Source organism: Pungitius pungitius, chromosome 17, assembly GCF_949316345.1.
Source record: "Pungitius pungitius chromosome 17, fPunPun2.1, whole genome shotgun sequence".
In the NCBI taxonomy this organism is placed as follows: domain Eukaryota; kingdom Metazoa; phylum Chordata; class Actinopteri; order Perciformes; family Gasterosteidae; genus Pungitius; species Pungitius pungitius.
This window is the reverse complement of record NC_084916.1, coordinates 11,990,897-12,007,544: the sequence shown is the minus strand read 5'-3', so window position 1 is coordinate 12,007,544 and position 16,648 is coordinate 11,990,897. Positions and strand designations below refer to the sequence as shown.

The following is a 16,648-nucleotide window of genomic DNA, read 5'->3' as shown; positions in this document are numbered from 1 at the left end:
TAAAACACCAGGCTTGGATTTAAAGTAAGGGCTCGTCACTCATTTCGACAGTGGGTATATCAGCAAACAATCATAACAAGGCAAGAGGGAAAGGCCGAAAGCAAATCACACAGAAACACAACTAGCAATTTATTTATTTATTTAAATCAGCACATGAATAACACCATGCACATTCCCCATCAATCTTCTCCCACCCTCAGGGGGGTTTGTAAAGAAATGAAACAAAAGCCACAATGATCATTTGACCCGACAAACAAGCTGAACACAACCTGCCAAAAGCATCTTTATCTTCATCTCACCTGGTCTTACTTGTTTAAGAGCAAGATGTGCTTTAGCTTCAGGAAACACAATCAACCTTTCAGTTGGGGAACACTACAGGTTGACAAAGTAAGAGTTTAAAGGAGGTCATAAAAATGTTAATATTAACAGAGGAAGAATACCTGCTAGCTGCTTTTCCCTTTTCCAGTCTTCAAGCTAAGCTAATTTTCTACAAGAGGGACAATAAATTCCAAAACCGTATGATAATTCCCGTTGATCACATGTACTTTAAACAGAAAGTGTGCATCCACATGGTTGAGCCAACATCAAGAGACGTTCAATTTGATGTTTTCATTCAAAGTACCAGTCATAAAGGTCGTGAACTATATGGAAATCCCTGTCCCTTGACATGTGTCTGCAAGCGTGGCATATAGGCTGAATGAATTCATTTTGGACGGTCAGCAGGTGAGGTTTGACTGTGAAGAACTTTCTCCACTCAAAGTAACGTGCGTATTCCTCGTCCTTCATGTTCAGCAGAAAGGCAGCCAGTGACTTTGCATCAGGGAAATCATTTATGTGGATGAAGGCATCAGAGGGAAAGAATTGGTCATAGTTTTCTCTCGGCGGACCCAAAACTACAGGGACCGTCCCCGCCACCAGGGGCCCGTTGACCTTCTCTGTGATATAGTCTCTGTGGATAGAGTTCTCAAATGAGAGGTAAAACTTACAGCTAGCAATTGTTGAGTAGTACACCTCATGACTTAAAACGTTCCCAGTATAGGCTTTACCAAAGAGACTGATGTTGATGTGTTTAGATAGTTCACGATAATATTGTTCTCTCACAGCTGTTCCAGTTCCAGGGTTTTTGTTACTAACTATCCAGCACACTAGTTTGTCTTTCTTGGGCAAAACAAAGTCCTCTGTGCTTTCAGTGTCTCTGATTGTGAGATCATACCTCGCATTGATGCGAGCATATCTTCTGTAGCTCATTGTTAAGTTGAACAGGTTGACCAGACCCGGTCTCTTTCCTGTGTTGGTCGGCGATTCCAGATGGAACCAAATCCACTTCTGAAAAGCTGGACGTGGCTCCTGTGGCATGTTTTTCATATTCCAGTCTATGTTGTTATGGTAGAAAATGACTCCTTGTGCCTTGCTGTAGAGGGATCTATCATCTGTCAGAATACAGTGATCAGTTTGGAATTTGGTTAAGCACATTTTGACATCAAACCTCACATCCAGGGGCCAGAACCACAGCAGGACTATGGGCTTCTCATCCTGATCAAGATGATTTTCCGCAGGTGTGATTTTAGGGGAACAAACAGGAGGTGGAGGCTCAAAATAGAGAAAGAATCCCCAAATAGACCCGAAGAGGCAGAAAGCCACTATAATTGTTATGCACCATGTTTTCTTGGAATCTGGTATCTTCATCTGTGGAAGTAGAGAGTGAAGCAAATAATTAGATATTTAAATTATCTCCACATTAACTCCATGTTATGACCATGAACTGGATTTGTTTACAGATTTGATAAAAAATAATTTTACTTTTCTCCGAGACCTCCAAGATGATTAAATGTGTGTAGTTTTGTGTTTTTAAATGACACTAACAATTAAACAACAGTGTCTAACATAAACGTTTCCTAAAGTGATTACTCATTTCTTATTTAGTTCTTAGAAGAAAAACAAACATTCATTACTCGACATTAATCAAGACAAATTTCAAAATGTGCGATTAATTCGATAATTTCTTTAATGTATTGAAACATTTTTCCGAGACACGGTTAAAATAATAAAATATTGTGTCCATAACTTAACAGCGAGGACATGATTTGACAAAACCTTTAGTGAATTGTGAAAATGCTTCCTCCCCTGCCTCAATATGTTTTTTTGTATTTATTAGTAAATTTCTTATTTCAGGCAAAGTAATTGCTCGTTGTTGTCGGTCGATTAAGGACACATTACTTCAAAAACCACCACGACTTTCAAGTTGTGTGTAAAATCATCGTAAACACTGATTATAATAGTGAGCTAAAGGCAGAACAACAGCTGTAGATTAAATATTTTTGTCCCCAAAAAAAACACGTTCTTAAGGGTAAAGAGATGAAACCGTCAATATTCACATCACCGATGAATAAAATATTATTTTCTTACCGTTTCAGAGTATGAGGGCTGAATGTCTCTTTCTGGTCAGCAGTGGACAAACTGTGACAGCTGATCACAATCAAATATCTTAGATAACTTCCCAAAGTCAGTTTAACCTCCTGTAGATTGTCGATTGTGATCAAATTCAGTGTCTTCCACACAAACAGAATCAATGAACAAACAGCTCAACAGCTTGCAGGTTGGGCTTTGTGTGTTTAGAGCACCTAAAACAAATGAGAGACAAAAGTCGTGTGAAGCTTAACTTCCGGTTTAAGGAGCCAAATGTACTTCGTGCTGTGCGTGATACAGGATAACTAAATAATAGAACAAGGAAACGGGGAGGAACACATGTCCTTTGTTCTAAATGCTATCATGATCTGCGGACTGGGAGGATCAGCAGCTTTTAACACTGCGAGTATCACTATGGAGTAATGTCAGGTCATGCTGTGCCTGCACAGAAAGTAAGTTAATGAACATGAAAAGGAAGATATCGTGCTTTAAATTCATTACATTTATCATCATTATTCCCTTGCAAAATATTGTGAGACAGTAAATGTACAATAAGCGTCTAAAATGATAAGCTCAATCTTTTTTAGATGAAAGTTTTCTACCCTTTATCAGCCGAGGATCATTACATTTACAGGGAATACATCTGTATTTAGATATACATATGATTTAAAAATCACTTGACAGTACGGTAAAATTCTGCATTACATATTTTGTACTTTCACTAAAATGCATTAAGTTCAAATTGGCATTGTTAACCGTCTTTTTTTCTTCAGTCAAGGAACCAGAGTAAGATGGGTGAGGTTAGATTTCACCTCTTACTGATGACTAAAGGAAAGCAGCCAAACCTGAGAGGAAGAAGGTGTGTATCAGTGTGTATGTGTGGGATATGCTCGGGGTGGCAGTAAAAGGAGAAGGAAGGAGAAGGAAGGCGGTGGGGGGGAACGAGCTGAAGGATGAAAGCAGAGAGAGAGGAGAAGACGATGAAAAGAGATTGTTCAATCAATCTATAGATTCTCACTGAGTGAGGAAAACAAAAAGCTCAGACTTCAAGCAAACAAATAAGCTGAAGCAGTGTCTTAAACAGCTAATTCATACTGACTTGCCATCTTGGCTTGCTGCATGAATTACCGTAAATACTGTAATTGTCAGTCGTCATGTCTGACATTTAAACTCAACATTTAGATTTACATTTACATTAAACATTTACATTTAGATTTAACATTTAACATTGACATTTACATTTAACATTTATTATTTAACAACTTTGTGTTACTGCCAAACATTGTACTTGGAAAAGTTGTTGAATGTATTTACATGATTCTGTCTCTAAATGCTTGAAAAAGTGACATGTGAATATTGTCCTGCTTTTTTTATTCATATGATAACGCTAAATGTACGAAAACTGCACAGGATTTTAGAACGTGCAACATTTTACAAATGGCGCCCCATACGATGCACTCGATGAGACAGAGTAGGTCGCTGATGGTATATAAACAACATAAAGCAAGAAAATCCCTTTGTGTGTGTGTGTGCGCCGGCTCAAGCGAAAAGCATGCAGCCTAGAAACGTGCACTTCTGCCGACTTCTGGTCATACGGCTTCACATCACTCAGATCACACCTGGAGATACAGAAAGAGAAAAGAGGCCACTTAATGTTCACTAATGCGACATCGTAAACCGTGGGATCGTAAAACATTCAAAAGGACACACAAAGATAAAATGGGATATTTAGGTGGATTAGGTAGTTAATGGCCGGATGAAGGGTGGCTAGCTCTATTCCCTGTGTCGTCCACACAAGTAGAATCATTAAACAAACGGCATTAACAGATCTGGACCAAGTTGTATGCTCAGAGCACCTACAATATATGGAAAACTCAGCCCACAAAAACAAATGATAGCCCTGTGATGCATTCAAAGTGGAACTTCTGGTTTAACCAGTCAAACCGACTTTCTTACCCCGGCTTGTAAAATAATTTGAGCACCACTTCCTGAACAACATATTGTAAACAAGTGTAGAAATGATTGTATTAACTCAGAGGTTTTACTCTGAATGTTAATCCTCATCTCTGTGAACAAATAAAATGTTTAATAATCATTAGTTTTTCTCATCCTTCTATAAAAAATATATAACTATTTGAACCGTTTGTGGCAAACACGACACGACAAACGCACATTTCATCACTGTTCTGCATTCCTGGGCCCCACATTGTGTGTGTGATGCTGGGTGTACATCATTCTGGTGATTATGTTCACGCTCTGGATGCATGCTGCGAGACACCATACTCGAGGAAGTGCACATGCGCACCGCTCCCCGCAGAGTGGAGTTGTGTAACCTGTAAGACACGATGGTATGCAAGTGGAATAGTTCGAGAAATTTGTGAAATAAAACACCAGGCTTGGATTTAAAGTAAGGGCTCGTCACTCATTTCGACACTGGGTATATCAGCAAACAATCATAACAAGGCAAATGGGAAAGGCCGAAAGCAAAACAGATCCATCTCAAGCTTGAGTCTCATCCGAGAACAGCTCCTTCATCACACAGAAACACAACTAGCAATTTATTTATTTAAATCAGCACATGAATAACACCATTTGCATTCCCCATTAATCTTCTCCCACCCTCAGGGGGGTTTGTAAAGAAATGAAACAAAAGCCAGAATGAACATTTTACCCGACAAACAAGCTGAACACAACTTGCCAAAAGCCTCTTTATCTTAGCACAAACAGAGACATGCCAGGAATTGCTTTAGCTTCAGGAAACACACTCAACCTTTCAGTTGGGGAGGACTACAGGTTGACAAAGTAAGAGTTTAAAGGAGGTCATAAAAATGTTAATATTAACAGAGGAAGAATACCTGCTAGCTGCTTTTCCCTTTTTCAGTCTTCAAGCTAAGCTAATTTTCTACAAGAGGGACAATAAATTCCAAAACCGTATGATAATTCCCGTTGATCACATCTACTTAAAACAGAAAGTGTGCATCCACATGGTTGAGCCAACATCAAGAGACGTCCTCTTTGATGATTTCATGTAAAGTACCAGTCATAAAGGTCGTGAACTATATGGAAATCCCTGTCCCTTGCCATGTGTTTGCAGGCGAGGCAGATAGGCTGAATGAATTCATTTTGGGTGGACAACATATGAGGGGTGGCTGTGAAGAACTTTCTCCACTCAAAGTAACGTGCATACTCCTCGTCCTTCATGTTCAGCAGAAAGGCAGCCAGTGACTTTGCATCAGGGAAATCATTTATGTGGATGAAGGCGTCAGAGGGAAGGAATTGGTCATAGTTTTCTCTCGGCGGACCCAAAACTACAGGGACCGTCCCCGCCACGAGGGGCCCGTTGACCTTCTCTGTGATATAGTCTTTGTGGATAGAGTTCTCAAATGAGAGGTAAAACTTACAGCTAGCAATTGTTGAGTAGTACTCCTCGTAACTTAAAACGTGCCCAGTATAGGCTCGACCAAAGACAGTGATGTTGATGTGTTTAGATAGTTCACGATAATATCGTTCTCTCACAGCTGTTCCAGTTCGAGGGTTATGGTTACTGACTATCCAGCACACTAGTTTGTCTTTCTTGGGCAAAACAAAGTCCTCTGTGCTTTCAGTGTCTCTGATCGTGAGATCATTCCTCACATTGATGCCAGCATATCTTCTGTAGCTCAATGTTAAGTTGAACAGGTTGACCAGACCCGGTATCCTTCCTGTGTTCGTCGGCGATTCCACATGGAACCAAATCCACTTCTGAAAAGATGGACGTGGCTCCTGTGGCATGTTTTTCAAATTCCAGCCTATGTTTTTTTGGTAGAAAATGACTCCGTGTGCCTTGCTGTAGAGGGATCTATCATCTGTCAGAACACAGTTATCAATTTGGAAGTTGGTTAAGCATATTTTGAAATCAAACCTCACACCGAGGGGCCAGAACCACAGCAGGACTATGGGCTTCTCATCTGGATCACGATGATTTTCCGCAGGTGTGAATTTAGGGGAACAAACAGGAGGTGGAGGCTCAAAATAGAGAAAGAATCCCAAAATAGAGCCGAAGAGGCAGAAAGCCACTATAATTGTTATGCACCATGTTTTCTTGGAATCTGCTATCTTCATCTGTGGAAGTAGAGAGTAAAGCAAAGAATTAGATATTTAAATTATCCATTAACTCCATGTTATGACCATGAACGTCTCTCGGTTACGTATGTAAGGGAACGAGACGCTGCGTAAAGACGCTGTGGGAACGCCCCTGCGTGACCGCGTCATGAAGGACGTGTGAAAATTAACCAATGGCGAGCTGGTACGTCATAGTGGGGACGCCGGACCAGGGCGCTATAAAGGGACCAGAAGGGCAGGACCATTCATCTCTGAAAGGCTGAATCGAGTGCCACGGGCAGGCCGGGAGTATGGCAGAACATTTACGCAGCGTCTCGTTCCCTTCAGGGAACGAAGGTTACATACGTGACAGAGAGACTTTCCCTATCAGGGAACTCGAGCTGCGTCAAGACGGTGTGGAAACACTTATACCCACTCACCAAAAGGGCAGGTGACCGTGGTGTGAAGTTTTTTTAAAAAAAGGCACACTCGACGAGAGCACCAGTGCTCAAGGCGAGGGTCAGTCCACGACAGGAGGGCTTCTGCAGCCGCCATACCCCGATAGAATGGGCCCGGACAGCCGACATGCGGGCTGACCGGCCGATACATAAGCAAGTGTCATGGCCTCAACCATTCACTTTCTGCGGCTCTGTTATACGCCTGGTCCGACGTCAGGAACGGAGGACAGGGTGCCACGAGGAAGAGAGATGCCTAAAGGCAGACAGGTGAACGACCTGTGGAAAACATAGCAGGACCTCCAGTACTGACCGACCGGGCAGTTAACTGGGTCCTTAGTTGTTCCTACAGCAGGTGGCACCATCTACTGGCATAAGCCCTCCTAGTGGCGGGGCTCTGGAGTAGGAGGTGGTCTCTATGACCTCAGTCGAGAGACCGGACCTTAAAAGGGCGGGCCCTCTCAAGGACCACGCCCATTGCTTCCAAAACTCAGGGCGGGGGTAAACTATGGACCCCGACGCCTGAGACAGCAGGTCCGACCTGATGGGAATCTCCACCGGGGGGCCTGCGAGAAGCGATATTAGGTCCGCAAACTGTACGCGGGCCGTCCAGAACGGGGCTACTAACAGTAGGCTGACGCCATCCTGACGGACCCTATTTAGAACCCCTGGGAGCAGAGCAACCAGGGGGAAAGCGTACAGGCGCATGCTTTTTGGCCATGCCTGTCCCAAAGCATCCAAGCCGAGAGGGGCGGGGTGCGTGAGGGAGAACCACCGAGGACAATGAGTTGTCTCTGCGGAGGCAAATAGGTCCACATCGGCGCGGCCGAAGTGACACCAAAGGAACCCCACCGCCTCTGGGTGGAGTCTCCAGTGCCTCCATATGACCAGGGCCCTCAGGCAGCGCCGAGTGACTTTGATCAGGCGGTGCTGGTTCCCCCTTGGGGAGAACCCCTTGGTCTTGAGCCACCACTGCAACGGTCTCAAGCGCGAGGGATCCATTGGATGCCGCTGCCAGGAGACCTAACAGTTTCTGAAACTGTTTCACAGTGAGTGGCTGGCCTAGCCTAGCCTGCTGAACAGCAGAGTGGATCGAAACTACCCGAGCGCAAGACAGGTGTGCCCGCATCGTGGTCGAATCCCAAATTACGCCCAGGAAGGTGGTCCTACGTGCTGGGGACAGCACGCTTTTCCTGGTGTTGAGTCTCAGCCCCAGACGGTTGATGTGAGCGAGCACAACATCACGGTGTTGGGCCGCCAGGCGCTCGGAGGGCGCTAAAATCAACCAGTCGCCCAAGTAGTTGAAAATACGGATGCCCTGGAGACGCAATAGCACCAGAGCTGCATCCACGCATTTGGTGAACGTACGGGGTGAGAGAGCTAGGCCAAAAGGAAGGGAGGATGGGAACATGAAAGTAAGCGTCCTGGAGATCCACCGTGACAAACCAGTCCTTGGACCTGATTTGTGCCGCGATCTGTTTGAGAGTGAGCATCTTGAAGCTCAACTTCGCAACAGCGCGGTTCAAACGACGGATATCCAGAATTGGACGCAAACCCCCATCCTTCCTTGGAACAATGAAGTACCGGCTGTAATAGCCTGACTCTGTCTGGGGGGAGAACTCGTTCTACGGCTCCCTTCCGCAGCAGGGTCTGTACTTCTGGTTCCAACACCAGAGCCTTCTGGGGGTCTACCATCGTGGGTAGTACGCCCCGAAATCAAGGCGGCCGCCACCTAAACTGGATGGCGTCGCCGACATCGATTGTGTGCAGGACCCATCGAGATACGTTGGGGAGGGCTTGCCACTCACCCAAAAAGTTTCTCTGGGGCTCCAGCCCCTCGGGGCCGGTCACTGTAAATCCTAGGTCTACAGACACCCTGCAAACAGCGTGCTCTCCCGGAGAGTACCGGGGGGAAGGGAGCACCGGAAGTGCAGTGGCACCCTACCACCTCCGGTGGGGGTCACTTTCCGGGCCCTGACCCTTACGGTGTCAGGGCCTATTGGACGAAGTCCTCTCCGCGGCGGCCATCCTCAGACCAGTCCGGCCGCGAGAGAACCTCGTCCGAGCGTGCCGTGCTGCGGCCCCGCGGACGTGGCGTCATCGGGGATGGAATGAATCGAGCGCCTCCGCCTGCCACCTCTCAGCGTGGAGTTTATCCGCAACGGCCCCAATGGCACCTCCAAAGAGGGTAGTGGGGGAGGGAGGGGCATCCAGGAGGAAGGACTTGTCCTCCGTAGCCACCATGGTTGCCATGGAGCGGCCGACGGACTTTGCCGTCTCCTTCGTGGCTCTTAGCGCGAGGTCAGCAGTGTGCCTCAGCTCACGCACTTCCTCCGGCGTTAGTTCCGTCCCCTCGGCCACGTCGGCCAGCAGCTCTGCCTGATACGTCTGGATAAGCGCCATTGTATGCAGGCAGCATGCCGCTTGCCCCGCCGTTGAGTAAGCCCTGCCCATTAGAACCAAGGTAGTCCTCGAAGGCTTGGTGGGCAGTATCGGTGTCCTCAGCGACACGGCCGCGGGGGAAACATGGCCCGCCAGGGCCCCCTCCGCGGCCGGCATACTTCCGTAGCCATGTCGCTTAGCCTCAGCTAAAGATGAGTACAATGCTGTATGCGGGTTGTACATGCGAGCAGACACCGGCCTACTCCAGGACGCCGACACCTCGGTGTGGACGTCTGGGAAGAACGCCCTGGTATGACGTACCAGCTCGCCATTGGTTAATTTCCACACGTGCTTCATGACGCGGTCACCCAGGGGCGTTCCCACAGCGTCTTTAAGCAGCTCGAGTTCCCTTACAGATTTGATAAAAAATAATTTTACATTTCTCCGAGACCTCCAAGATGATTAAATGTTTGTAGTTTTGTGTTTTTAAATGACACTAACAATTAAACAACAGTGTCTAAAATAAACGTTTCCTAAAGTGATTACTCATTACTTATTTAGTCCTTAGAAGAATAACAGACATTCATTATACCGCATTAATCAAGACAAATTTCAAAATGTGCGATTAATCTGATAATTTTTTTAATCTATTGAAACATTTTTCCGAGACACGGTTAAAGTAATAAAATATCGTGTCCATAACGTAACAGCGAGGACATGATTTGACAAAACCTTTAGTGAATTGTGAAAATGCTTCCTCCCCTGCCTCAATATGTTTTTATAATTTATTAGTAAATTTCTTATTTCAGGCAAAGTAATTGCTTGTTGTTGTCGGTCGATTAAGGACACATTACTTCAAAAAACCCCACGACTTTCAAGTTGTGTGCAAAATCATCTCTTAAAGTAAACACTGATTATAATAGTGAGCAAAAGGCAGAACAATAGCTGTAGATTATATATTTTTGTCCCCAAAAAAAACGCTTTCATAAGGGTAAAGAGATGAAACCGTCAATTTTCACAAAACCGATGAATAAAATATTATTTTCTTACCGTTTCAGAGTATGAGGGCTGGAATGTCTTTTTCTGGTCAGCAGTGGACAAACTGTGACAGCTGTGTGACACTTCAGCACAATCAAATATCTTAGATAACTTCCCAAAGTCAGTGTAACCTCCTGTAGTTTGTCGATTGTGATCAGATGCAGTGTCTTCCACACAAACAGAATCAATGAACAAACAGCTCAACAGGTTTCAAGTTGGGCTTTGTGTGTTTAGAGCACCTAAAACAAATGAGAGACAAAGGTCGTGTGAAGCTTAACTTCTGGTTTAAGGAGCCGAATGTACTTTGTGCTGTCCGTGATACAGGCTGATTAATCAATAGAACAAGGAAACAGGGAGGGCTTAAAGCTAAACAGATCTCAAGCTCTACAGTCTTATTACACAGAAACACAACGAGCAATTTATGAAATCATTTATTTATGTTCTCACGGCATGAGTCCACACCATGGGCATCTTCATCGACCTTCTCCCACCCAAGGTGGGTTTGTTAAAAAAATGAAAGAAAAGCCCAAATGAACATTTGACACAACAAACAAGTTGAACACTTTTTGCCAAAATACTTTTTGTCTGCATCTCAACCAGTCCTACTTGTTCCTCTTCCTCTATGAGCAACGCACAAACAGGGTTGGGCCAACGACAACATTGTGTGCTTTAGCTTCAGAAAATTCACGTAACTTTTACATGTCAGTTGTAGGCTGGGCGGAACTTTTCAACATGAAGAATGTTGCTATTGTGCAAAAGCTATTATGCCTGGCTGAGAAGCACGAGATGCACGTTACTCACAGGTAGGAGGAAATAGAAGTCAGGAGACAAATGTTAACATAAATGTCATTTTTACACCACTTTTGTACAAATGAGACAATGAAAACATAAAAAGCTTAGTCTTCAATCACTGTTGACTGGTGTAAATGTTCAATCTCAAATAAACAGTAATTTAAGGGTGCTGGCAGGTGAACTTGTGGTAAATAGTGACATAGTGAGACTGGTCTTCATGCTAAGCTAACCTACCCAGCTGGTGGCTGTAGACTTATAAAAACATACATGAGAAGGGTTGTAACAACTACTACTACTAGCAAAAGTTATTTTACTGAAACCCCTGTGAGACAGGGGGGGGGGGAGATATTGATTATTTAATAAAGTTGTGTTCTCTTATAGAGAAAACTGTCTCTGTTACCAGAGGTGTGGACTCGAGTCATGTGACTTGGACTCGAGTCAGACTCGAGTCATGAATTTGATGACTTGAGACTCGACTCGACAAAACGTACAAAGACTTGCAACTCGACTTGGACTTGAATACCGATGACTCGTGACTTGACTTGGACTCGAGCCTTTTGACTCGAGAAGACTTGCTACTTCCCATGAAAACTAGGGGAAAACATTTTCACACCACCGCGCCGCGCTGTTTATCTGCATCTGTCAAAAAAATGTGCGCCACCTGTATGCAGAGAGCGCGCGCTGCCTGAACAACAGCCAATCACTGCAGTCCATTTGACCGTATCAACGAGACAGCTCGTTCATGGTTACAAAAATCGGGATTTTTGAACCCGGATTCAGACTCCGATGGAAATCCTCGCCAACATTATGTCAACGTCCGTTTTAAAGTAGTGTAATGAGCTGAGTTAAAGTTATTAGTTAATCAGTTATGCAGATGTTGCATGTGTTCACGTTATGCTTTGTTACCAGCTGTAGTTACGCGAGACAACCCGAGTTTTGGGGGGCCGTGTATGCGGAAGTGTTCGTTCGGCGTGGTGACGGCCAAGTGACCGAAGTTGAGTTGTTTTATATAAATAAATGCAGCGGAGTTGCAAGCCAGTCATCGCCTCCTTATTTACGCTGCAGCATTGGGGTGAGCGTTACAGTACTATAACACAGTCACAGTCGATCCACCGTTACCCTTCCCTTCGTAGTCTAGGTCTGTGAGGCAGCGCACCATCACCCAGGGTTCCCAGTCCCCACTATAATAAGAGGACTTGAAATGACTCGAAACTAAAATGGTACGACTTGTGACTCGACTTGAGACTCGACTTGGGACTTGCTTCGTCTTTGACTCGACTTGACTCGGGACTCGAGGGCAATGACTTGAGACTTGCTTGTGACTTGCCTATCAGTGGCTTGATCCCACCTCTGTCTGTTACACATGGTGAAGAAAAGAAGGATGTCAGATTAAATCCCTCAAAGACAGCTCTCAACCTTCTTTCATCCTGAGAAAAAGCTAAATAGTTTGTAAATAAATAGGTTGTTATAGGTTTCACTCATTTATTCAAATAGTAGTTGTGTCTCTGAATCCTCACGAGACACAACTACTATTTTTAGAGCCATAATGTTTTCATGCCTCTTACTTCTGGCACTCTGACGCTCTAGGAGGTTGAAAGAAATCTGTGATCTGGGTCGTCATAATCAATCCTGCACTCTGCAGCATGCGCAAAGAAGAAAACACCACTGGTCTCCCACACATTCTGTGTTGGCATAAGGCAGCAGAGTGAAGATATATAAACTCATATCTAGCTAAGTGGGGATAGGGGTGCCTGGAAGAACGGTGGCCCCAGAGGCCCATTATAAGCTTCTCAGTGTGGCATGGAGTCATTTGGGGATTCATAGCTGCTGGCCCATAATGAGTGTGGCAAGCGTCACCTGCCATCGCTCCTGGGAGAAGGACTAGTGGGGGAAATACAAGCGCCACTGGCCACTTGGAAAAGTTCTTGGTGTTTCAGATGCTTCAGTCCACGTCTGGTGTAAGCACATTCATGTTGTTATTATCCATCAAAAAGCAAAATTTGAAGAGGCTACACAGTTTTAAATTGAAAAGACTCCACTACAAGTATAGAGTAACCGCATTGTCCCGCTTGTTCCTACTTTGAAAGTGAACAGATGTCCTTTGTTCTAAATGCTATCTTGACCTGCGGACTGGGAGGATCAGCAGCTTTTAACACTGCAAATATCACTTGGAGTCATGTCTGACATGACTCCAAGTGACTCCAAGTAAGTTAACGAACATGAAAAGGAAAATATCGTGCTTTAAATTCACTACATTTATCATCATTATTCCCTTGCAAAATATTATGAGACAGTAAATGTACAATTAGTGTCTAAAATGGAAAGCTCAATTTTCTTTAGATTAAAGTTTTCTACCGTTTTTCAGCCGAGGATCATTACAATTACAGGGAATAATTCTATATTTAGATATACATATGATTTAAAAATAACTTGACAGTACGATAAAATTCTGCATTACATATTTTGTACTTTCACTTAAATGCATTAAGTTGAAATTGGCATTGTGAACCGTGTATTTGAGGTGCATCATCAGTACAGCACAAGAAAACACAGAAAATATAGTAAGGTATATGTAAAGTCTTAAGTGTTGTGAGTCCCCCCCCCCCTACTGTAGAAGACCAGATGGTGTGTGAACACGCCTCTTCAGGCCATGGTTGAAGGGGATATAGCGAGCTGGTCACCCATTACAACCCTGAGCTCCAGATGTTCCCAAATAAACACACACACACACACACACCGACTGCACTGCTTTGCTGGCAACATAAGTATTGATTATTCATTGCTTATTTCCTGTCTCTTTTTTTTGTTAAGCATTCTTTTTTTCTTCTGTCAAGGAGCCAGAGTAAGATGGGTGAGGTTAGATTTCACCTCTTACTGATGACTAAAGGAAAGCAGCCAAACCTCAGAGGAGGGTGTGTATCAGTGGTGTGTGTGTGTGGGAGGATATGCCCAGGATGGCAGTAAAAGGAGGAGGAAGGACAAGGAAGGCAGTGCGAGGGGGAGGAACGCAGAAGACACAGGAACGGCAGAGGAATGAGAAAGTGTCTTAAACAGTGTCTACGTTTAAAGCTTAACTTTAAAAAAATTATTTAAATTAAAGTTGCACAAAAGTTATAGGTTAAATTACTTAAATCAACAGTTCTGATAGATCAATATTAAAAAGGTTTGCTTCAAATCTTATACGCAAATAAGGCAGGGGTCATGTGGTGTCTCTGTCTACATTCTGCCTCATCTGCCCATCCTTCTCTCTACATTGCTCAACAATATACATCAGTAGCAAACACTCTTTGCTCTGATCAAACCTTCTGACTCAAAGCTGTACTTCCTCTCAGCGCTTCACCTGCGATGCACTCAATGAGACAGAGTATGTCGCTCATGGTATATAAACAACATAAAGCAAGAAAATCCCTTTGTGTGTGTATGTGTGTGTGTGTGTGTGTGTGCGCACCGGCTCAAGCGAAAAGCATGCAGCCTAGAAACGTGCACTTCTGCCGACTGCTGGTCATACGGCTCCACATCACTCAGATCACACCTGGAGATACAGAAAGAGAAAAGAGACCACTTAATGTTCACTAATGCAACATCGTAAACCGTCGGATTGTAAAACATTCAAAAGGACACACAAAGAGAAAATTTGATATTTAGGTGGATTAGGTAGTTCCTGGCCGGATGAAGGGTGGCTAGCTCAAGCTCGGCCTTCTGTGCAGTTCATCTGTCTACCAGAAGAGCTTCTGATTTTTTGAAAATTTGAATAAGTGTATTTACTGTGTTGCTCAGGCAAGTAACACCCTTAACACTAATGTCTCTGAAAGGACCCAAGCGTATATTTAAAATGACTGACTATGTGCGTAAGCTTAATTAAAAGGGAAACCCTATGTCAGTGTGCCTGTCTGTCAGCGTCTCACTTCTCACAATTCTCTCCCCTGATGTGAGATCAAATGTCAGTAAGAGGTAATTGTTTGGTCGAGGTCACATTGTGAACAGCTATTTTGAACAGCTATTCATGTATTATCCATCTCAACAAACACACGGGGCACCATGAGGCTGTGCCTCTCACCCTACCTTAACGTTGCTCTTTGGTGCTTCTATGTGTTTCGGTGCTTTTATTATTGAACTGATCTTTAAGTTATAAATAAAACTTTAAAGCTCAAACGGTTCAACATAATGTCAAAGGCAGGTAAAGGTTCATGCTAAACCCTAAAGTTACAACATCACAAAACAAAACAATATTTATTTCTCTGAACAATTTGTTTTACATATCTTATTAATGTACCTGTGTGGTCAGCATGAATATGATTAAAAGAACTGTTAGAAAAGAAAAAAAGTTTGCAAATAAACAACAGTGTACGGAACATTTCTTTGTGCGTTTGTAGTACAATGAGAAAGTCCTAGTGAAAAGAGATGCAGTTTAAGAGTTGCTTTCATAATAGGGCTTAACCTAATCAAAAACTACCAGGTGTTATGAGGAAATGTAAGCTTTAATTCTATTATATAGCTAAATTCAGGAAAGGAAACAAGAGCAAAAATATCTTCTAAATTGTTCTGAAACAAGTGAGGGAGACTTTTTGTTGACACTGTTATATAAATATTCAAGCTATCTTTGTGTCTATTTCCTGTATTTCGTAGGTTGTATTACTCTCAGCATCTGCTGTGTTGGCAGCCGCCCGGCCAAGTAAACAAGGCTTGAATTAACTATTAAATACTTCAAAGCAGAGACTGCAGTACACACACAAATACACAATCACACACACACACACACGCCCACACACACACAGATACACAACTGCCAGTAAGTTGGAGGAGTGTCTGAGAGTCCCAGTGCAGTCAGTTGCCTCTTTTTCACTGTGCAGTCCCACTGAAATTGGATCTCTCTCTCTCTCTCTCTCTCTCTCTCTCTCTCTCTCTCTCACAAACACACACACACACACACACTGTCGGGAGGGGTTGTATATTTAAACACCAGCCGGTCCGTGGCCCTGTTGGCCTGTGATGGAAGGAGAGCTAAATTACTTATTAAGCAGAGCGCGAGCCAATCGGATTCAGCTCCCCAGCAACCATCTGAGACCTCAAACATGTCGATGTACAATTCTGTGACCGGTTACAGAAACCGTCTCCAAGCTGATTTTAGGAAACGTTTTTTAACGAATCTCTTCACCAAAACTCTTAAGGCGTTTGACATGCAACTGTAAGGTCATAATAAACTCGCATTATACCATTATTATTAGGTTTCCCCCCTGAAGCTCTTATTTGTTGGCATGAACGTGTCGGGGACACCGAATGGATGGAAGAACATCCAGGACACCTCTGTCCCCTTTCCTTTTGTTTTGTTTTTTCTGTTTCAATGTGGCACCACAAGAGGGCCCTGTGCCACAGCCAGAGCCTGACAACATCCACGATGAGACTACTGGTGTCACAGGAGCTGCTCGGCAAAAAAGGATTACAATCTTATGTCATCTTACTTCACTTATTGTACGTTGCAATTAAAGGAATATATG

At 43.8% G+C, this 16,648-nt stretch overlaps 3 protein-coding genes across 4 annotated transcripts in view; all 3 read right to left on the bottom strand.

The window, feature by feature from the left end:
• The window catches only part of LOC119219559 (4-galactosyl-N-acetylglucosaminide 3-alpha-L-fucosyltransferase 9-like), a 29,159-nt gene extending 18,715 nt beyond the window's left edge, over window positions 1-10,444 (bottom strand). Inside the window, exon 1 of the mRNA XM_062558562.1 lies at window positions 10,374-10,444. The gene's annotated coding sequence lies outside the window, so the exon portion shown is untranslated. The remainder of the gene's footprint in view (window positions 1-10,373) is intronic.
• LOC134107132 (4-galactosyl-N-acetylglucosaminide 3-alpha-L-fucosyltransferase 9-like) lies at window positions 151-10,501 on the bottom strand. Of its 2 annotated transcripts, none has more exons than XM_062558563.1 (2): window positions 10,374-10,501; window positions 151-1,686 (listed from the first exon to the last, which is right to left on the bottom strand). In XM_062558563.1, exon 2 carries the CDS (start codon window positions 1,684-1,686, stop codon window positions 610-612), a length of 1,077 nt encoding a protein of 358 aa, XP_062414547.1. In that variant the 5' UTR covers window positions 10,374-10,501; the 3' UTR covers window positions 151-609. The 2 variants fall into 2 exon arrangements, with proteins under 2 accessions (XP_062414547.1, XP_062414548.1); XM_062558564.1 differs by lacking the exon at window positions 10,374-10,501 and adding an exon at window positions 2,407-2,701.
• Window positions 4,964-10,507, bottom strand: LOC119219758 (4-galactosyl-N-acetylglucosaminide 3-alpha-L-fucosyltransferase 9-like). Its single transcript, XM_037475181.2, has 2 exons — window positions 10,374-10,507; window positions 4,964-6,507 (listed from the first exon to the last, which is right to left on the bottom strand). The coding sequence occupies exon 2, from the start codon at window positions 6,505-6,507 to the stop codon at window positions 5,431-5,433; it is 1,077 nt and encodes a 358-aa protein (XP_037331078.2). The 5' UTR covers window positions 10,374-10,507; the 3' UTR covers window positions 4,964-5,430.
• Window positions 10,508-16,648: the final 6,141 nt, after the last annotated feature.